This window comes from Panthera uncia (assembly GCF_023721935.1).
Source record: "Panthera uncia isolate 11264 chromosome A1 unlocalized genomic scaffold, Puncia_PCG_1.0 HiC_scaffold_17, whole genome shotgun sequence".
Lineage (NCBI taxonomy): Eukaryota > Metazoa > Chordata > Mammalia > Carnivora > Felidae > Panthera > Panthera uncia.
In genome coordinates this window covers 87,582,885-87,604,289 of record NW_026057577.1, presented here as the reverse complement: position 1 = coordinate 87,604,289, position 21,405 = coordinate 87,582,885, and the positions used below count along the sequence as shown (strand labels likewise).

General features: G+C 55.9%; 1 protein-coding gene across 4 annotated transcripts; it reads right to left on the bottom strand.

Moving 5' to 3' along the window:
- Nucleotides 1-73: 73 nt before the first annotated feature.
- Nucleotides 74-14,859, bottom strand: DBN1 (drebrin 1). 4 transcript variants are annotated; one of them, XM_049647756.1, is made up of 15 exons: nucleotides 14,636-14,859; nucleotides 9,868-9,923; nucleotides 9,142-9,254; nucleotides 8,909-8,983; nucleotides 8,662-8,808; nucleotides 8,446-8,523; nucleotides 8,020-8,171; nucleotides 7,872-7,935; nucleotides 4,053-4,112; nucleotides 3,843-3,966; nucleotides 2,907-3,044; nucleotides 2,406-2,570; nucleotides 1,298-1,977; nucleotides 931-1,033; nucleotides 74-704 (listed from the first exon to the last, which is right to left on the bottom strand). In XM_049647756.1, exons 1-15 carry the CDS (start codon nucleotides 14,719-14,721, stop codon nucleotides 634-636), a joined length of 2,112 nt encoding a protein of 703 aa, XP_049503713.1. In that variant the 5' UTR covers nucleotides 14,722-14,859; the 3' UTR covers nucleotides 74-633. The 4 variants fall into 4 exon arrangements, with proteins under 4 accessions (XP_049503713.1, XP_049503714.1, XP_049503712.1 ...); XM_049647757.1 differs by lacking the exon at nucleotides 14,636-14,859 and adding an exon at nucleotides 13,341-13,450; XM_049647755.1 differs by lacking the exon at nucleotides 2,907-3,044.
- Nucleotides 14,860-21,405: the final 6,546 nt, after the last annotated feature.

Sequence of the window (21,405 nt, the reverse complement as noted above, 5' to 3'; positions counted from 1 at the left end):
CCAGCTTGGGACCTGCCCAGCAGGAGGGGGGCAGGAAAGGGCCTGGAAGCTGAGGGGCCCCAGCTGGGCCTACTTCCTTTGGGCCAGGCGGGGAAGGGTCAAGAGAAGGGCGGGGAGGGGGTCCCAGGGAGCCAGAGCCCACGAGCCATTTATTGCCATGTTTTAAAATTCGTGCAAAATATCTGAAGCCCTGGACAGAGAATACAAAGTGATATTTTTCCAAGAAACATAAAACTAGGAAAAGAGGTGGGGCATTTTCCCACCAGAGCTCCCCCGACGCCAGGCTCCCACGAAGGGCGAGGCCTCCACCCCGTCCAGCTGAGTGAGCAGGGAGGACTAAGAGCTACAATCTGGTCCGGGCGGGGAGGGGGTAGAATTTGCAACAGCGTCTCAACTACCAACGGGAGGAAAACCAGTCAACTGTACAAGTCTCCTATCAACTTTAAAAAAAAGAGAAAAGCTGTAAAAGTCAGGCCCTGTGGGTGGGGAAGCGGCCAAGTCCCGGGCCAGGGCCGGAATCCGGAGTGGGTGCCAGGCGGAGCTGCTGCGAGTGCAGGCACGGCGGGCCGTCTGGCCAGAGGCCGGCACAGGTGGGCGGCCTTGGCGAGGGCAGCCTGAGGGCGGGCGCCACCGCTAATCACCGCCCTCGAAGCCCTCCTCCTCTTCTGGTACTGGGTCTGCATCCCAGCAGGTGATGTCGATTTCTATGGTGTTGGGAAAGGAGGGAAGATAAGGAGATGGCCCAGCACATCCATGGCTGTTTCCCCAAACCCCTGGGAGCTGTGGCTGTATCCACACTTGAACTCAACACCCCCAAGTGATTGTGTGTGTGTGTGTGTGTGTGTGTGTGTGTGCGCGCGCGCGCGCATGTTCACACTTGAACCCAGCACCCCTACCGGAACTCCTCCCTATCACCCACCCCAGCACTACCTGGAGGTTTGTTGTAGAACACAGGAGGCGGGGCCTTTGCGCACAGCTCTTCGGATTGAGCGAACTCCTCCTCCTGTGATTGGCTGAAGTACCCCTCACTGGCCTGCGGGAGGAAAGCTCCAGGTCACTGGGCCCCACCCAGGAGGGCTAGGGCTGACCTACCAGGCCTGAGCGTTTCCCCAGCAACCAGTGATTCTATCAGTGGTTTCCAGGGAAACATATGTCTGCCTTGGGCACAAAAGCAGAGATGGCCCAAGGAGGGAGAATGAAATGGAGCCTCCCTCCAATAATATGGGTCTCAGAGAATGGAGGTACTGCCTGCTAGAAACCTGACACCACCCCTACCACCAGGCTGTCCCTGCCCCACCTGGGTCCCCTCCTTCTGGGTGGTCTCGCCATTGGTCAGCAGGTGGGGCTCTGGCTCTGGCTCCAGCTCTGGCTCCTGATCCAGCTCCTCTAGAGCAGAGGGCAGAGTTGGGACCTGGGAGGTGGCCAGAGGCTCCCCTTCTATTTCCTCTTCTGGATCACAGAAGGTAGCTGGCGGCTCAGGCAGCTCATCAAAATTGAGAAGGTTGGCACAGCCTTTGCCTGCCAGTGGCAGTGGCTCCTCAACCACCTCATCTAGCAGGGGTACCTCTGCCAGAGTGACCTCGGCACCTGAAGGTGGTGTAGGGACCCTAGGCTCAGCCTGGGATGTGGAGGCCTCTTCCCCATTGCCAGGCCATAGGTCAACGAGGCTGGCAGCGGCAGGGGAAATGGTGTTGGCAACAGCGGTATCGGCAGTGGCAGTGTCGGTTTCAATGGCATCAGCTACCGGGATGTCAGCTGTGGTGGTGTTGGCCATGGCAGGCTCCAGAGGGGCAGCCAGGACAGCCTGCTCTGGAGATGCCATGAACATCAAGTCCTCCGTGGGGCTGCCTTGCCCCTGGGGAGGCTCTGGTGCCTGTGGGGGCTCCTCCATGGGGCCTGCCCAGGCCTGAGGGGCTGTTGCTCTGGCCTCTTTGCTGGTCTCTTCACTATCCAGGCCAGGCTCGGGCTCCTGGGTCTCTGCAATAGCACAAATGCAGGAGAGAGATGTGGTCAGCTCCCTCAGGGAAAGAAGCAGGCCTGGGACAGCCACCCTACTGTACTCTGCCCACCCCCTGACTTCCAGGACAGAAGGCTTCCACTAAGAGCTCCATACAGAGCACCTTCCAGAACACCCACTGGGCCCTGCTGCCCCTTTATCTCCTAGTGTCTTTAAACTGCTCGGCAGCCCTGGGAAGAAGGCCCCAACCGCATTCCAGTGAGAGATACTGAGATTCAGAGATAGCAGGTCTGACTGCAACACCAAGCTTCCTCCCTGCCATAGCTACTGGGAGGCCCAGTGATGGGTGGCCCAGATCCCTAAGGAGTTGTTACTATGGCCACGTGGGGTTCCCAGCCTGGGGACTGGGGAGAGGCCTGGTGCAGCTAGGGTGCAGCCCCTCATTCACCTTGAGGGGGTGGCGGAGGCAGTGGTGGAGGCTGCGAGGACGTGACCTCATCCAGAGCCCGCTCAATCTGTTCAGCGACAGGGGTAGAAGCCGTGCTGGAGTCAGATGGGCTCCGGGTGGGGATGGGGGTGGGTGCCATCCTCCGGTGGCTGTCCAGGTGGCTGCCTATGGAACAAACCCCCAGGCTGGTCAGTAAGGGCCAAGGGAGTCAGGTGGGACCAGGATTGTCCACCTTGGGGGCCTGGCCATCACCTCCTGTCTGGAGTCTGGGTAGGGGCTAGGAGCCCCCCAGCCCTTCAGGGGCCAGACCACAGCTCCAGACCCTAGAAGCCAGGTCCCTTGGGACAAGAGCCCCTTCAGGGCCAGGGGAAAGAGGCAGGTAATACCTGCTCTGGGGACAAACACCAGAGATCAGCGGTCAGGATGGGGAAGGGCAGGGGCACTGCTGGGAAGCGGGGCCCTCCTTACCCCACCCCACTGAGGCCTGGGGCTGCTACCTACATGGGAGGGAGGAAGAGAGGTTTGGGGTGCGGTGACAGGTGATATAGGGAAAGGGAGTCCGTGGAGGGGAGGAGGAGGAAGAGGAGGAGGAGGAAGGCCCACTGTCCGATGCCTTTATGAAAGGGCAGTACGGACGACCTGCCGAGAGAGACAGACAGAGAGAGACAGAGGACAAGAGAGGGTCAGTCTCCCCCCCACCCCCATGAGGCCTCACCCGCCCCCAGGGCTGGCCCTAGAAGTCCAAACTGCCTTCCGCTAGGGCACACAATCAGCCATACTGGGCCACAGCCTCAAACCATCAGATGATTCCCACCAGCACCAGACAAGCAGAGCAATGAGCTTGCCACACAAAGCCAGACTCAAAGCAGTACAGGGACAGCCTGCCCCACCCCTGGAACCCCAGCACAAGGCCAAGCACACAGCAGGGGCAAACACTCAGATCAGCAGACAGAGCAGGAGGGTGCTTTGTGGAGGGAGGTGGAAGCTGCACAGGGAGAATCCCAACGGTGAGCACTGGGTACAGGCTCCAGGCTGCTCAAACTCAGGGCCAGAGTAAGAGTCCACCGCACATGCACCCACAGCCCTTCAGGCAAGACCTAGTTCAACCCCAGGAGGGCCACTCCCCACACTCAAGGGCGGGGGGAGGGGGCGGGAGGGGGGTGGTTTCAGCCCATGCCAGAGCTGCCCAGATGACCTCTAGCACTACCTGTTGCTCAGCCAAGGCCAACACCAACCCCCCCCACCTGAGCCCCTCTCAGTCCTGCCACCTGGGAGCCAGTGGGTGAAAGCACACTTGATGAATGGATGGCCTTGCCTTCTCCAAAGGGGTCCTTGGGCAAGGAAGGCTTCCCTTCCAAGAAAGAGTCGCAGAGAGGCTCAGGCCCAAAACCTGAGGAGAGGGGGTCAGGTGGGGGGCGGGGTTAGACCTGGGACTACCTGGTCGGTGGTTGAAGGGTGAGGGTGCATCGCAGCTGCCCGCAGAGGCCGACGCAACTCGTTCCTGCTGCTTGAAGAACTCCCGTGGGTTGTCAGGCCGCTGGGCAATAATGGCTGCTGCCTCCTAGGGGCACAAAGAAAGGGTGAGAGCCAGGCCCAGCTGAGGCAAGCCCTGCCCACCTCACTTTGTCCTGCTCCCCCAACTCTCACCTCTACCTCCGATTCTGACTTCTTCATCTGGGTCTCTTCTTCCTCATCCCGCTGGTCACCCTGAAACCAAAAAGACAGTGTCCTGGTCATCCCACTCTCCCAGGAGCTCTTGGCCTTCTTACAGGCCTCATGTTTTCTCCACAACCTGGCAGGAAGCAGCTTGGGGGCAGCACCTCTGCTCCCTTCACTACCCAGTCACATAGTCCCTTTTTCTACAAGGTCCTCAGGCACCTCATCTCCAGCTCAGACAGGCCCTGGATACCCAGCTCAGGGACTCCTGCACCATCACCCCGAGATCCAACAGGCATCCAGGGTCATTCAGGAGTGCTCCCTGCTTTGTAGCTAACTTTTCCTGGACCTCCTACCTCAGTACCTAGCCAACCACACCCCCATCACTGATGCCCGGATCTTGGCATTATGACAGAAGGCTTCTCATTAGTCCCATATCCTTGCTCTCTTCCCATAAAAAGATTTTTTCCAAAATCCAAATCAGACCATGATTTCTCCTAGCTTAACATCCCTTGGGGAGCTTCTCATGAGCCGGAGTGAGTACTAGCTGAGTATGGCCCACAGACGGCTTTTGTTTTGCCAGTATGATGTTTTTATTATTTTTTTTAATTTTTATTCATTTATTTTGAGAGAGAGAAAGTGCATGTATACACATGGAGTAGAGGCAGAGAGGGAGGGAGAGAGAGAATCCCAAGGAGGCTCCACTCTCAGTGTAGAGCCCGATATGGGGCTCCATCCACGACCTGAGCTAAAGTTAGAGGAGTCGGACACTTAACCGAGTCACCCAGGCACCCCCAGTATGATGTTTTTAAAACATTAGTTGCTACCACTTAAAAATCAGGAGTATCACACCGAAATCAGGATCTCTAGTTTCTCCTGAAATGCCAGAAGCCCTGGCAACAATGGCCCGTGTGCTCTTGGCCAGAGCTGTACTGCTGGAACCCTCACCCCAGCTTGCTGCAGACCATCCCCTACTGCACTTCACTAGCTACCTGCACTGGACAGTTTTGAGGCCGCAACCCCAGGAGTAAAGGCAGATGGGGCTCCTTGTTTATCCTACATTCCCTTTCGCTTGCCTGATCTAGCCCGTCACCTCTCTCACACCCTCCTCCCACCGTGACTCACCCACACTACCTGTAAAATGAAACACAAAGTCCTCAGCACAATGTAGTCACAGTTCCTGGAACACACACACCATTTCCCACCTCCGTGCCTTCACACGGGAGATCAATCCCTCTTGCCCCAAATGCCCAACTCCCACCCAGGTTCAACTCTTCCTGCTTTCAGCCTCAGCTTGGCACTGCCTCCTGAACAAAAGGACCCTCGCCCATTCAGGTCATTTTTGGGTCTCCATGAGGTGTTCCAGGCATACACCACAGATGACACTGTATCATAATTTCCTTTTTCTGGGATCATCACCCCTGCCCCCTGTGGGTGACACAGGCTGAGAAGTCAGATGTGTGTGTGAGCGGCCAGCACATGGTTCAGTTGGCACACATTTACACAACTGAACTCACTACATCAAAGATTTTTAATCAATGCTGCTCCTGCTACTATTGTGGCAAATGGGGTAGGTTGGGGGAGGGGACTGATGCAGAGAGAATAAGCTGCAGGTAAGGTGGTGAAGTTACAGAGCTTCTTTGTTTTGAGCATATAATCTAAAATTTAAATTTTCCCCTCAGGACACATTAAGAAAATGGCCCTCCAAAGTACCCCTCAAGATGGATGTCACTCCAACCACAGCTTTGTGTCTTCCAGAATGAAACCTAAAGTCCTCCTCTGACCTACCTTTCTCTATTTCCATTCAAATTTCCCTTGCTCCTCAGCTCACTCGGCTCCAGGCAGGGTCCTTGCCTTCCTATAAATTACATGCCACCAGCCTTTGATGATGTTCCAACACTGGCTAGTGTAACCTCACTAGAGTCCTTTGCCAGATTCAAAAAAAGGACTAGAGGCAAGCTCATCACAAAAGCCTTAACTACCAACAACGTGCAAAACACTGAAACAAATTAGGGCTCTGGGTAGGAAAGTGAGATCAATACACTAATCATAGGGTCAAAAGCACTGCTGTGCCTGAGCAGCTTCAGATACATGGGGAGCTCCCTGGCAGCCCAGGCAAAAACAGAACTCAGTATAAGGAATGCAATTCTTAACAGAGGACAGAAAGCAGAACAGCTTAAGCAAGGAGAAAGCATTTTATGGTCCTAAATTCCAAACTTCACACACGGGACTGTCTTTAAAGTCCTGCAGTTGTAGGGTCACCACACTGACCTGCTAGAGCATCCACTGTCACTGTCACATGAGCCACACTTGAAGGGCCAGACGAGACTCTAATGTAATGGTAATGGTGTTAAGACTTCCAAGACTTTGACTAAAATGCTGACAACTGGTGAAGATGAGTGATCAGGGGATTCACTCTACTACTGTTTCTACTTCTGAGTGCGTGTGTGTGAAATTTTCTGTCAAAATCAACTTTTTCAAAATGACCTTGCTCTGAATGGGTAAACAAAATGTGGTGTATACATACAATGGAGTATTATCAGCTTTAAAAAGGAAGACATTCTGACACATGGATGAACCTTGAAAACACTGTGAAGTGAAATAACCTAGTCACAAAAGGAAAAAATATTACATGATTCCATTCAAATGAGGTACTTCAGAGGCGTCAAATTCATACAAAGTAGAAAGGCAGTTGCCTGAGGTCTGGGGAAACAGAGAATGGGGAGTTTAATGTTTAATGCAGACAGAGTTTCAGTATGGGAAGATGAAATTTTTGAGGATAAATAGTGATGACAGTTGTACAATACGAACATATTGGCAATCTTAATGCCACTAAGCTGTACGCTTAAAAAATGGTTAAGATGGAACATTTTATGTTACATACATTTCGGCACAATTCAAAGTAAGTGGATTCATCGATTAATTTTGAAAAAAATCTTGCCCACCTTGTTCTCCACTGTTTCAAACACCTGGCACATGGCAGGTGACAAACGTTTGCTGAATGAACGATTGCAGGTGGAGCTTACTAACCACACATCATCTCCGCCCCGAGGGGCTACTGTGATTAGAGTGAACTATGACAGCCACTTCATGCCAGGGCCTCTGCAGGGCTCCTCCCTCCCAGCCTCCTGTGAGTATGACCCTGTGTCCCCGCAGCACAAATGGCCATCATAGTCCCAATCCAGATGAGTACTACCCACCTCCCATCCTGAACTATACCATGTTCAGCCCTGAACGACTTTAGCTATTGCTGAAATACAAAATTCAATTCAAAGCATGAAGACTCAACTCCACTATGATTTTCAAAGGGTCAGGTCCCACGGTCCATCACAATGTTTGGATGTCAGACGGCACCCTCGGAACAGGGGCTACTCTAAAGGAGATACTACAGATGCTCAGAGCACTGGCCCGGGCTCATTCATGTGGCTCTGCAGCACAACTGTGGTGGGGACCACGCCGCCGGACCCCAAAGTGCAGGAAGTGTGCCCAATCCACCCCAAGCCTCTTAGGCTCCACTGGGAGGGGTAGAGGGAGGCTGGTCAGTGAAGGTCATGGTAGATTTTCTCTTCTATTCTATAAAAGAAGCTTCTTCCAAGGAGATTTCTTTCCACAGCCAAGGAACAGAGGCCCACATGATCAGGTGGCAGGCCTGACACACTGTGATACTCCATGTCCATGCAAAGGTACCCTGAACACCTGGAACTGTCCCCAAGCCACGGATATCCCCCCACCCCCCGCGAAGCCCAGGAACACAAGGACCATTCTCACTTCCCCTCACTAGGAGACTGGAAGCCCTGGCTAAAAACTTACAAAGATAGACTGCTCTTTCAACCGCCGCTTGGCCTCCTCAGCTTCTAACGTCTGCTGTTTCCTCCTGGAACGATAAGCCAGCATGCACACCTGAGGGTGGGTCCACCGAAGGCCTGGAGCATGTGGCCTGGGGTGGGGCAGGGCCGACCTGTGCTCCTCTATCTGCTGTTCCCGCTCTCGGTAGCGCCGTTCCCGCTCCTCCTGCTCCTGCCGCTCCTGCTCCATCCGCTCTTGCTCAAACCGGAGTCTCTCATCCAGAGCCTTCTTCCGCTCTTCCTCCTTCCTCAGCTCTTCCTCCTTCTGCAACCCCCCACGCCAAGGCAGTGCAGGCCCTGAGCTGGGGCCCGCCTCTGCCCCTCCAGCCCATCCCCAACCCAGGATTGGGTAGGTACCAGTTCTGGGATTTATGCCCTATAGGCATAAAGCCAAAAGGGCTCCCTCTTTCAGCTGGGGTAGCAAACAAGATGGAACACATTGTTTAAGGGAGGGACCTGGGGATAGAAGCCAGAGCTATGCCTTGGGGTAGGGTCAGGGAGGGGCAGCTCAGCCTGAAAGCTGGGGCCAAGGTCCACACCTTGGCTTGCTCCCAGAACTGCTCGCGGTTAATCCGCTTCATTTCCACAGCTGCATCAGTTTTCTGATAGGTAGTGCCCTGCAAAGTCAAATGGCTTGGCATGAGTGGGGAGAATGGGCTGAGTGCTCTGGGAGCTGCCATACACAAAGGGTGAGGACCGAGAGAGGTGGGGCAGGTGCAGCCCTGGCAGGGCCAGCCTGCCCCAGGCACACTGACCACCGGCTCGGCATTCTCATCCTCACGTAGCCGCAGTCGGTGCAGCACGGGGCTGGAGAGCCGTGCTAGCCCATTGGAGAGTCGCTGCCCGATGGCACCCGCATCTATGTCTTCCACGCTGCTGGCGTTCACAATCACGTCGACACCCTGCAGCAAGAAGTCGTGTTCAGGCAGCATGGCTCTGTCCCATCACTACCACCAGCCAGTGCAGAGACCCTGCTCCCACAAGCCCCACCCCCACTCGCACCTGGAAGAATTCAGCCACCTTAGCCACGTGGCTGGCACAAGCGCATTTGCGGGCATCAGGCACATCTTCACCAACCTGCAAAGTACCCAGGGAAGAGGAGGTCGGGAAAGGACAAGAGGGGGCAGCAGCCTGAGGCCCCGGGCTCTCTTTCCAGGGGGCTAGTGGGGCGCTCTCTGGTGGTGTCAGTGGGTGAAGTGGGGCCTTTACTCCCTTCCCAGCCCATAGCTGCATACCCAGTTGATGAGCACATATTTTGGCAGAGCAGCCTGGGAGTCCTTGACGCTGCAGAAGCCGTACATCACCTTCTGGTTCTCAAAGTGGCCGGAGAGCTCCTGCAAACCCCCATCTGGGGGAATCAGGAGGGTATCAGGACTCTCCATCTCCTGAACCCTTACCCTGCAAAGGGCCTGGAGCCCGAAGGAAAGACTCCTCTCGTGGGCTCTGCAGGCACACCCAGAGATCTGGAGGCCCCGCAGTTCCGTGCTGGTGTGAGACAGGGCCAGCAGGCAGGAGCGAGCTTTGTCTCTGAAACCCCTGGGGCCCGACTTAGGGTAGGACTGAGGAAGTGTCTGTTCTTCACACATCCCTTGTCTCACTGTTCGCACACCATCTCTTACACCGTGCTAGTGCCCGCTGAGGTAAAATTTAAAACCCCTGGGTTCCGGAGAAAGTGGAAGTGATCCGGGCCATACCTGCCAGGCCCCTTCTCTCCTAGCTGAGTGACTTTGGGCAGTCACTCTCCCTTTCTGAGGCTCACTCTTCTTATAATCAAATAGCAAGCAAGGCTCCCTCCCTCCTCACCCTGGGGATCTTAGGGATGGCTGGAGGAAGGACACAGGCAGACAAGTGTGGGTCGACTGGCTGCAAGCAAGGAGATGGCTTGCAGCCAGGCGGGTGGGGAAGAAAACAACCAGAGGAGGGGGCGGAGAGGAAGGCAAAGGAATGGCTGGAATTCTTACCTCCTGATGCTGCAAGCTTGAGGTCATCTGAGCCATCCTCATATGTGTACAGAGCCCTGGGGAAAGGGAGGGGTGGCTCAGAGTACTGTCAGGGCCCAGGCTGCCAATTTTGGGTGGGGATGGCTCTGGGGAGGAGGAGGAACACAGAGGGGGCAGGCCAAGAGTAGGGATTCTGGCCCAGCACTGCCATGTCATCACGACAGCAGGGCTAGGCACCAATTCTGGCTGAAGCCCAGTGGGAGGCAGCCTGGGACCTGGGACAGGGAGGCCTGGGTCAGCCGGGGAGTAGGCAATGGGGCAGAAACCGCTGCCTGGTCGCTGGCTTTGAGGGAGCCTATGTGTCCCATGCTCAGAGCCTGGGCCCTGGCAGCCTACAACCCAGTGAGCGGGTGTGAGATGGGAGATTCCAAGGCGACGGTTCCTTGGTTACCGTTCCCTGGCTACCATGATCCTCATCCCCCATTGGCTGTCGCCAGGAACCTACCTGGCGTGTTCTTCAGTACCCACGGCCCCTCCTCCCATGGCAAGGGAGGGGGAGGAGAGAGAACCTGGTGCTCTCTTCGATGGGCATCCCTGGGTAACCATGGCAACCTGGCAATTGGCACATGACTGGCCCACCCTACCCACATTCTCCTGAACACAAAGGACCCTGGAGACATGACTTTGGCCTCAATCTTGGCCTCTCAGAAATGGGGATGAGGTCAACGTGGCCACTCTTGTCACTCTTGCCCAGACTCAGACCCCTGGCATGTTCTCCTGGCCTTCCAGCCCCTAGGCCTCTGCCAGAGCTGAGGCCCTGGCCTCCTGGGAGTGCTGGCCTTTCCTTCTGTCTTAGCTTCACCAGAAAGCTGACTGTAGCAGCCTTCCTCCTTCCCCCTCCTTAGCTTTTTCTGCCCTGGCTTTTTCTCCCCAAGCAGCAGTGGCACAGCATCCATTTCGCGCAAGGGAAGGCAGAGACGTTTCCTGAGAACCCACTGGAGCGAGGAAGAAGAGCCTTGTCCCGGAGGCTCAGGAGGTCTCAAGCTCCTTCTCCACGCTTTCCTTTCTCTACTCCCAGAGCAAGTGGAGGAGGCTAGGAGCTAGAAGAAGGGGAGGCAAGGTGATGGAGAAGAGAAAGGGAGGGGGAAACAGAAAGAAAGGAGGAAGAAAGAGAAAAGAAAGGAAGTGAAGAGATGAAGAGAAAACGAAAGACAGAGGGAGTGAGGGAAGAAAGGGGGAGGGAGAGCGGGAAGAGGAAGGAGGGGGAGAGAAGGAGGGGGAGAGAAGGAGGGGGAGGGAGGGAGGGAGGGAGGGAGGAAGGAAGGAGGAGGGCCCAGGGAAGGAAGGAGGGCCTGGCCCAGTCTCAAGGGGTCAGCACAAGTCAAGATCCCTAGCCCCCTGCTTCTTGGGATCCCTCCCTCCAGAAAGGGACACAGGTGGGCTGTGGGGCTGGGAGCTCCTGGTCCAACTGTTGCCTGGGCCCCAACCCTGGCAGCTGCTTCTCAGCACAGCTGTCCCACCACCTGTCTGGCTACCCTAACCCACCACTGGGAACAAAGGGCCCTCAGAGAAGCAGGGAGAGTCTGTCTGTCTCCATTCTGCAGACCAGAAATGGAGGCAGAACTCAAAGACCCTGGGCTGCCAGACACTGCTCTAGATATCACATCTCCCTGGGACAACTTGTCAGCCTCTCTGGGGGCCTTGCTCCCCCAAAGAACACCTGCCTGCCAAGGACCCCTTCCGTCCCAACCCTTGCCTACCCACCTCTGGCCATCTTTTCCTGCTATGGCCACAGCCCTTGCCTGGCAGAAACCATGCCTAAGTTGCAGGTCTTCAACCCTGAGCTCCGCCCCACCTGTCTTTCCAGCCAGACATCCATATCCACACCAAACACTTGGGGTGTGCTGGATGGCTCCCTTATCCCAAACACAATTCTGGATATTTCCCACCCTGGAGCCTCTGCATATATGGTTCCCTCCACAGGAAGGCCAGACTTAGTTCTCTACCCCACTGCCCACCCTTGGCTGAAATCCTTCAGGGCCCCCAGTGCCAGCTCCCAAGAAAGCCCTGCCCTAAGCTGCACCTTCCCAGAGCACTTACCACACCCTAGCAGGGACAGCAAGAGGCATCTGAACCCATCCTAGCTTTCACTAGACCTGAGCTCCTCCAACACATCAGAGGCAGCCTGGGCCTGCATGGGTGGGAGCTGATACAAGGTATCAGGAAGGGAGGCCCAGGAATCTACCTGTCTTACCAGCTCCAACCCCTGAAGACAGACAATGCCCTAGCTGTAAGCTTTGTGAAGCTGAGCATTTGATTTGGTCAATCCACACTTATCACTCCCTGGGTTCCAAGACCAGCATAGGGCAGCAACAGTAGGTACCTGTGATACTGACACAAACTCTGAGAAACCACCTAGGCCAGAGACACTGGACTAGGGTGGGGTGGGGACTGGAGTGTAGCCACTCCAGGGAGATCCTGAGTTCAGCTGAGGTGGGGGACCAAAGGCAGGTGGACTCTTCAGGACAATCCCACTCTCAGGATGTTGCAGCTGGAAGGGCCTTGGGGGTCCCAGATATGGTGGAGTCCTGTCGCCTCTTCATCTTTTCAAAAAGTCCAGAGGGGAGCAGACATTTTGTGTGTGGTCACACAGTGAGTAGTGTCACACCCAGGACAACACTTGCTCTTCCCACCACATAACCTGACTTCCTGGGCCCAGTGCCAGGGCAGTGGTCCATTTCAGAGGCTCTGCCACCTAGGAGTGAGCTCCCCCATCCCCTTCCCTCCCACTCAGAGGCAAGGTAAGTGAAGGCAGTGCCAAGCCCCTTGACCAAGACAGCAATTGTACCCAAGATGCCCTCCTCTGGCCTCCTAGTGCAGGGTCTGCCCATGAGTCTTGAGACCCCACTGTACCCCTGGCTCTGTATTGGGCTTTGGAGGAATTCATGGCCCACTCTGCAGGATATGATTCTCACACTCTTTTTACAAAATGCTATCTGGGCCCTTGGGAGTGAGCAAATGTGTGCATGTGCGAGGGTGCGTGTCTGCGCGTCTGCGTGTGTGTGTGTGTGTGTGTGTGTCCCACACACAACCCAGATGGGGGGGGGGTGACGCATGCCAGTGATGAATAACTTGCTTTGGCCACATGGATGCTGCTGGGCGTTGGGAGCCCAGGCCTCTGCTAAGCAGGATGTGGGCCAGCAGTGGTTGTGTGGCCCTGTACTAGGCCGCCAGAGCCCAATTTCTGGGAGGTTAAGGGGGAAATGGGATGATGGCAGACACTAACCACCAGACCGGAGGGTGAGGGGGACATCTTAGGGTGGGCTGTGCCTCTCTGCAGACAGGGCCCATATCCCAAGGCTAACTCCTCCACCAGGCCAAGCCGGCCACTTGCCCTGAACTCCTCCCATGATCTCAGCCCCCTTGGGGCAGGGCTGGGACAATAGGTGGGCCGCCTGCCCACTTAGCCTGTGCTGGCCTCTCCTGTGACTGACCTGCAGGACATGAGAGCTTGTCTCCCGCGTCCATCCCTCCAGGCCTGGCTGCCAGCCAGTGCTGCAGTACCATGGCATGGGCACCTGGCCATCTTGCCCCTCCTCCAGCCCTCAGGTCAGTGTCCCTACCCAACTGCCCTCCTAAAGTGAGGGTGAAGCCAGCCCAGGTGAGGTCCCTCACACCTATCCTCTCTCTGTGCCTCAGTTTCCTGCCTGTCAGGAGAAGAACAGGCCTAGAGAACGGAATGGGTACCTGTCCCAGGAGAGAGTATTTTGGGGCAAGATGATTCCTGAATGGGGCAGTTTGCTTTCCTGCCACCCAGGGGACTCCAGAGGGAGAGCAGGTGGCCCATCCCCTCATACAGCTCAGGGGAAGACAACAGCTGGGGAAGCGGGAGAGGGTAGTTCAGCTTTCCCCCACCAGGGAGCTGAGAGTCCCTGGCCACTGGGCCATGAGGCTTAGGGGCTCAGTGGATCTACTCGCCCTCTCATCCCTCTTTGCGGGTTCCCTCCACACTTGTGCGCCTGAGGGCTTCCTCCCAGGAACCCCTCATGCAGTTCAGTCCCCGTTGCATCTCCCAGCCCTGATGCCTAGTCCCCACAATCCCCTCCGGGTCGGGTCGGAGAGAAGAGGACTCATCTCTGCCTTCTCCACGACCCCTGAGGGGAACAGGAGTCACTGGGTGATTGCTATGTGGCAAAGAACGTCTTTCCATCACACCCCAACTCCGAGAGGCCCCCCGGTGGGCGGGGCGCCCCGGCCCCCAGCCCGCCCTGCTCCTCCCCCGCCCTAGCTTTCCTTTGTGCTGTGGCCGGGCCGGGCTGGGCAAGGCAGGCTGCGCTGGCTCCGCTAGCTCGGTCCCCGCCTCGTCCCCGCCCGGTCCTCGCCCGCTCGAAGGTGGCGAAGGTGCCCTTGGCCGCCCCGTGCACACCTGTCCCCCGGGCCCGGGGCGGAAGGGCAGAGGGCGGGGGATGGGCTACCGCAAGGCCATGCGGCCCCGGACCACACATCTGGGACCCTGCTTCTCCCTGACCTGCGTCGGGCCACCGTTCCCACCGCGAGACTGGGGCCGCCTGTGGGAGCTCGGGCCCGGCAGTGCCCCGCCTGGCCCGGCCCGGCCCCTCCCCCGGCACGCACAAAGGCAGCCCCTCCCTGGCCCTCCCGGGCCGCTGCACCATTTCGGGGTCTCCCCCTCCCTTCCCGGCTGCAGGGCGGCGGAGCCGGGTGGAAACAAAGGCGCGGCGGCGGCGGCGCGGGGACAAAGGGGCCGGGGGGGCGGGGGCGGGGGGCTCACCAGTCGGCCGCGCTCTCCTCCCGAATCACCTCCTCGTACGCCGCCAGCAGCTCCAGGCGGTGGCCGCTGAAGCTGACGCCAGCCATGCTGCTGGCCGGACCGAGACCGAACGGACAGACGCACAGACGGACGGACGGCCAGAGGAGCAGGGAAGGAAAGAAGGAGTCGCCGCCGCTGCCGCCTCGGAGCCTCTGCAGCGTTGCGAGCCGAGCGAGCCAGCGGCCGGGGGGAGGGGAGCCGGCCGGCGGGGGGCGGGGGGCGCAGGCTCCGCCCGGCTCGCTCCCTCCGCGCGCTCGGTCCTAGCGCCGCCCTGGCCCGGCGCAGGGGGAGGCCCGCCCCCCCTTCCCGGCCTGCCCCGGGGCGCCCCCACGCCCCTCACCCACAGCCCTTGCACTCTTCGCCCGGGAGCGGGTCTGCCCTTCAGCTCTCTAGGCGCGTCCCACCCACGTCCTAAAACCTCGCCTACGGTGTTCCCAACGTAGGCGCTCACCCACTTCTCCAGCCCTTTACCCAGCCGAGACCCTACCTCACCACACTTACCGTATGCAACCACTACCCAGGCCCAGCTTCACCCCTCTTCTTTCCAGCTCCTTGTCCCAGTTCCAAACCCACTTCATTCCATTCGGGCCCAGCCCCACTCAGCCCCACTCCGTGCTTCATTTCTCTTCGTCCCAGCCTCACCGTCATCCCAAACCAGTTTAAACCCATTTCTGTCCCAACCCCCTAACCCAACCCAATTGGACCAGCCACCCTGGCCCATCTGCAGCTCATCCCCACCTCCGAAGGGCCCATTCCTAGTCCATCCCCATCACTATCCACTGTCACTTGTGTCTCCACCCCAAATCCAATTTCTTTCCCTGCCTACTCCCACCCCATACTCAGCCCACACCTCCAAACATTCACAGTCAGCCATAGCTAGCAGCACCTTACTCAGTCCAGCCTACCCTATTCCCATTGGGATCTCAGTTCCTAACCACACCCCTCCATCCCTGCTTCCTTGACCATGCCCAGCCCCAACCCAGCTCATTACCCCAGCATTCGGAACTTCTTCCCCATCCCTGCTCCACCTCTATTCTGAGCACCCCTCCCTTACTTGCTGCCTCCAAATAGGGCCAGCCTAGGAATTCCTTTGCCTTCTCTCCCAAGCCTCAGGCCTCTCAGAGGAATCCCAAATAGAGTTCCGGAAGCAGGGAAGCAGCGTCTAACCCCAGACTCCCAGGGCAGGGCTCCTCCAAGGACACTCCAGGGCCAGTCCCCCTGGCACCTTTGTTTCCCAGAGCTCTGAGCACAGAAGTCCCCTGTGTGGGGGTGAGCACCATTGCCAGGGCCTCCCGGAACATCTCCACTCCTTGCTGAGGTGAGACCCTGAAACCCTCCCCGGCTCTAAGAAGCCTTTCCCATCTCCTACAAAACCTCCCACCCCCATCTTCTGTGGGAAGGTGACAGAAACAAGACAACTTTACTTGGTCCAGTCCAGGAAGTAGAGAAGTGGTCCCCAGCTGGGCCTCTGAGTTCTGAGTTGGGCAATCAAATTATTCTGAGAAGAACAGTTTAAGTGGATCAGCAGTGAATCCTGGTACTTTGGAGTAGGAATAAAACCCCAAACATTTCACAGACACCTGCCTGGGGAACTCTGCACCTACTATGCCCATGGACCCCTGGCCCTAGCAGTTTCTCCATAGCCCCTACTTGGAACAAGGCCCAGGCAGAGTCCCTGGGATTCTAGGGAGTCCCTGGGATTCCTCTAGGGAGGAGACCACAGCAGGGCTGAAGGATGCCTGGGAAGGGTAGGTAGAGGGATCTCAGGCCTCATGCCCCTCCTGCTTCCTTTGACATGTCCTAGCCCAGGACTCCCCACCACTTCCTCATCACCAGCCTCCTGCTCAGTCAGTTTCACATGCAAAAAAACAGAAGTCCAATGAGCATGCTCTCCCTTCCTCAAATTCCTGCCTCCCCCCAGCCACCTACAAACTCTCTCCAGCCACCCCATTCTCACCTCTTTGCCATCCTTATTTTTAAATAAACTTTTAATTTTAGAACAGTTTTAAATTTACAGAGAAATTACAAAGATAGTACAGAGTCCTCACATGTCCCATGCCCCGTTTTCTCTATTTTCAGGAGAGAAAGAGGGTTCCCTGCTTACATGTCCTGGAGCCCACTCTTTCTGATCTTCTCACCCTTCATCCCTCTGCATCATCATCATCATCATCATTGTATAATTTGTATATCTGCAATCTGTCTCCTCCTGCTCCTGTTGTCCCTGGTATCATTCCAGCCAAGGTCACTAGTGACCCTTAAGTTGCCCAAATTCAGTGGCACCATTGTCATCTTCAGTTTTCTTGACCAGTGAGAGGAAGGTCACACTGATCACTCTCTCCTCTGTGCATCTGCCTTCCTTCAGCCACCTGCTGTGCCTGAAATGAACCCAGAAGCCCACCTGGTGGCTGGGTGGGTGCTGAGTGCCTCCTTGGAGGTCCTGCCACCAGGCTTTCCTGCCTACCACTCCCAGCACTGATCACCCTTCAGGTCCCTAACATATCAGGTCTCTCCCATCCTCAAAGCACAAGCTCCCCTCCACACTGGTAGGCTGGTCCAGTGGCTTCTGGGTCTCCAGAGTAGAAAAAACAAAAAAGAGGGAGGATTCAGATCTAGAAGCTGGTCGCTCGCTGTGTGACCTTGGCTAAAAGGCTTCCCCTCTCTGAGTTTCCTCTTTGATGAAGTGTAAGGATAAAATGTGACTAGATGGAGGCTTGAAGGTGAGAAACCCCTTCCTTTCTCCTTGAAGCCTGGCTGTTCCCCATGCCCATCTTTCTGTTCTGTGCTTCTCTCTCTCTCTTTTTTTAAAAATTTTTTGTATGTTTATTATTGAGAGACAGAGCATGAGTGGGGGAGGGGTAGAGAGAGATGGAGACAGAATCCGGAGCAGGCTCCAGACTGTCAGCACGGAGCCAGATGTGGGGCTTGAACCCACAAACTGTGAGATCATGACCTGAGCCAAAGTGGGACGCTTAACTGCCTGAGCCACCCAGGCGCCCCAGGGTTCTGTGCTTCTCAGCATCTCTCAGGGAAAGTTTTAAGGCTGATATGTTGGCCTCAGGACTTTTTCAGCATCAGCCGGTAGAGCCTTCTCTGTCCTTATCCTGCCTCTGCCAGGTTCCAACCAAGCAAAACTTCAAGAGTGCCTGTCATCATTACAGTGCTTACAGCATTTCCCAGGCATCTGCCCCTAGGGGGTGGGAGTGCTCAGCCACTTCACCACATTAGCTCTGCTCCTGATAAGTCCATTGTTGTCACCGCACAGACTTTGCTAACCATGTGTCCTTAGACTCATTGCTGGACCTTTCTTGTCTCATTCATCTTCACCTATAAAATGGGGATGATCATGATGGTACCTACTCACAGGGGGGTCTGTTTGAAGATTTTTAAAACATTTCTAGATGGTTGCCTGGGTGGCTCAGTTGGTTGAGCATCCAACTCTTGATTTCAGCTCAGGTCATGATCCCAGGATCATGGGATTGAGCCCTGCATCAGGCTCCGAGTTGAGTGCTGTGCGTGGAGCCTGCTCAAGATTCTCTCTCTCCCTCTCTCTCTGCCCCTCTCCCCTGCTTGTGTGCACTCTGTCTCTCAAATAAAAAAAGTAATAAAGTTCTTTAAAAAAATAAAGATAAAAAAGTATCTAGAAAGTGCTTAAAATGACAACTGCATACAGTAGGTGCTATTGATGTGTCAGCTGTTATTACTGTTTTACAGATGGGAAAACTGAGGCTCAGTGAGGGGCAGTGACTTGCCCAGAGGCATGCAGCTAGTGAGGAACAAAGCCTGGAAGGGAACCCAGGTCTATCCCATGTCACTTCACAACCATATGCTCTCCCTGCTTCCCCTCCTGTCACCCCCATTTCCAGGGGTGTGGCCTGGCTAGAATTCGGTCAGAAGTAGTTCTTGAGGCTATAGCTGTGGAGACTAGGGTGAGAGTCAGGGGGCCGGGGTCCTGGGTGTGGGGGGGAGGAAGTGTGCCCAGTGCCATCCCTATCCCTGTTTTCTGGCTGCTTTTCCACTACAGGCTCCAGAGGGGAGCATGTAGTCCACGCTGGTGGTCAGCTGCAGGGACTGCTTCAGGGATGGACATGTTTCCCAAGTCGGTCCAATGGGTGTTAGCTCTGAGCCTATTGCTGGAACCGTTAAGAAAGCTTCCACCTGGGCTACTGAGCTGGCAGGATGTGGGCCTGGGGCTGGTTGAGGGGCATCTTTGCCAATAATGGGGAGAGCCACCTGACAATACAGCCAGCATGAGGAAAACAGAGCTGACACATGGAGAGTAAGCAAGAAAGCAAGCTCAGAGAGACTCCCACTACCATTAACTTTTCTAGTTAAATGAGCCACATTATTCCTGTCTTTGCTTAAACTCGTTTGAATGGCAGGAGTCCCTCCTAATCTACCCAAGTAGTAGTCACTTTTGTCAGTGACAGAGAAATGGGTGAAAGCTGAGTTGGCCTTTTAGTGCCCCACCCCGCCCCAGCTCTGAGTGGAAGGACCCAGTCCTGTCCTGGGGCCTTCCCTGGCCACTCGCAGTGACCTCACCACACAATCTCCCAGGGCTGGCCTGGCCCCGTGAGTTCTTCCGAGACTCCCAGCAAGCTTCTTGCTCCACTACAGCCCCTGGAGCCCTAGTCCTCCTCCCCCCTTTAGGCTCCATTGAGGTGGGGCCCTTCCTCCACTCACAGGGTTGTTGGAATCCGTGTACCGAGGGGCCCAGCCCTTTACCCCACGGTCTCAGCTGCCTTCCCCTAGTAGGACTGCTTGGAGGGGTCCACGGGACTGTGCATGTTCCAAGACTACATCGGAGCCGGCACTGAGGAGGCAGGACCAGAATCATCAGTTCTCTGTCCTCTGTACTCCAGTCCCTCACCCTGCACTGCCTCTCTTCCTGCTGACTTCAAATGAGCTCAAACTGCTCAGAGCAGGCAAAAGCCCCTCCTCTGCCTGCTGCCTCTCTGGTTGCCCACTCATGCCCCCGCTGTGGGCTCTGCCCTCTTGGTTGGAGATTGCACTCTCCAAGGGCGCTAATGGCCTTCCCTGCCTGGCACAAGGACATTTCCCAGTTCCCATGGCCTCCACCCGCACAGCCTCACACCCCAGCTTTGGAACACTGTGATCCTTGCAGCTCTAAGGTTTGGAGGGGACAGTTGGGAGGTGCAGTGGGGAGCACCTCAGCTTTTGATCTTTGGAGGAATATACCCAGGATGTTCTGGCTGAGTGGCTTTGGACAGGTCATTTTCACTCTCTGAGATTCAGTTCCCTCATATGAAACATGCCTTTAGTGACATCTCTCTTAAGTGATTTTCTAGGATTAAATTATATATAAGCTATTGCCCTGTGGTTCCAGGTAGAGAGAGGCAATGTTCAGAGCAGGTGCTCCAGGCTTGTGTTTATTTCCATCTAGGCTAGCTCCTCTTTCCTGAGATTCGGTCTCCAACTCTCTGTCCTTCACCCTTCTGTCCCCACTGTTCCCCCAACCCTGCCTCAGCCCCCACCCCACTCCCATCCCAACTTCCCCTTCTTCTACCACCTTCCCTGGGCAGATACCGCCGATCTTCCTCCCTCCACCCATCTTGGCTGCCCAGCTGACTGTAGCTGCTAGTGGTCAGACTTCCTCCTGGCCCACCACAGCCAAGCCTCTTAAGAGAGTTGTCTACACTCTCTCATCTACTCTCATTCTACATCTCACCGGCCCTCCCCCGCCTAGTTCCTCTAACCCTGGCTGCTGCCCCAGCTCTCTGCTAAACTGATCTGGCAAACATCATCACTTTGTTGCGAAATGCGATGGGGACTCCTTGGCCTTATCTGCCTAGATGACACTGTTGGCAACTTCTGGAAACACTCCTGCCCTGCCCTCGCCTCCCTACCCTTAGCTCTCCAGAGGCTGTCATCTGTCCTCTGCCTCTGGAGGTTCCTTCTGCTTTCTCTGCCCAGTGCTGTGATGTTGCCGCTTCCTGCCCTCTCATTTCTTCCGTGGCTGTCCTCATGCTGGATTTGTTCCATGTTTATTATTATTTTTTTAAACAGGTTAAAAAAGAATCTAACTTAGTTGCCAACATCCAGAAACCAGATTTCATATTAAAGTCTGAATCTCTGGGTGCCCTTGGTAAACTGTCAGATGTGGCCACAGCTCAGCATTCACACATGGCGGCCCTTGCTTCAGGCTGAGTGGCTGCCCCCAGAAGCTCCCCCCAGACTGCTCCCAGCAGCACTCAGCATCCTTCCCTGTGTTCTTGCTCGCTTGTATCCATGGAAACCAAGGATGGACTGAGAGGGCTTCATGGTTCAAGAGAAGTGGGAGAGAGTGCATTTCTTTGTGGAAGTGAAAGATACTGTGTTTAATATGCTAGGGATGTCTTAGTTCCAAAGGAAACCGCATCTCACCTGCTTTACTCCTGCTGTGACCTACCTGGGCCCTGCTCCTCAGCCCTCTCTCTGGCCATCAATTACAAGCATCTGTGACCTCCCCATCCCTGTCCCAAACTCATTCCTGAATTGAATCTGAGGTGAATACGGACTTGACTCTTCATCCGCTTTCTGAATTTGTCACCTAAATGTCCCACAGGCATGTCATCCAGTCATTTAACATTCATTGGGCATCCACTATGTGCCAGGCACTGTTCTAGGCTCTGAAAATAACACAGGAAGCGCTGCACTTATGCTCCAGGGGTCCTCAAGAGAATACAACAGAGTGGCCGTTTCTTCTCTTAAAAAGGATGGGCCCAAGGACCTGT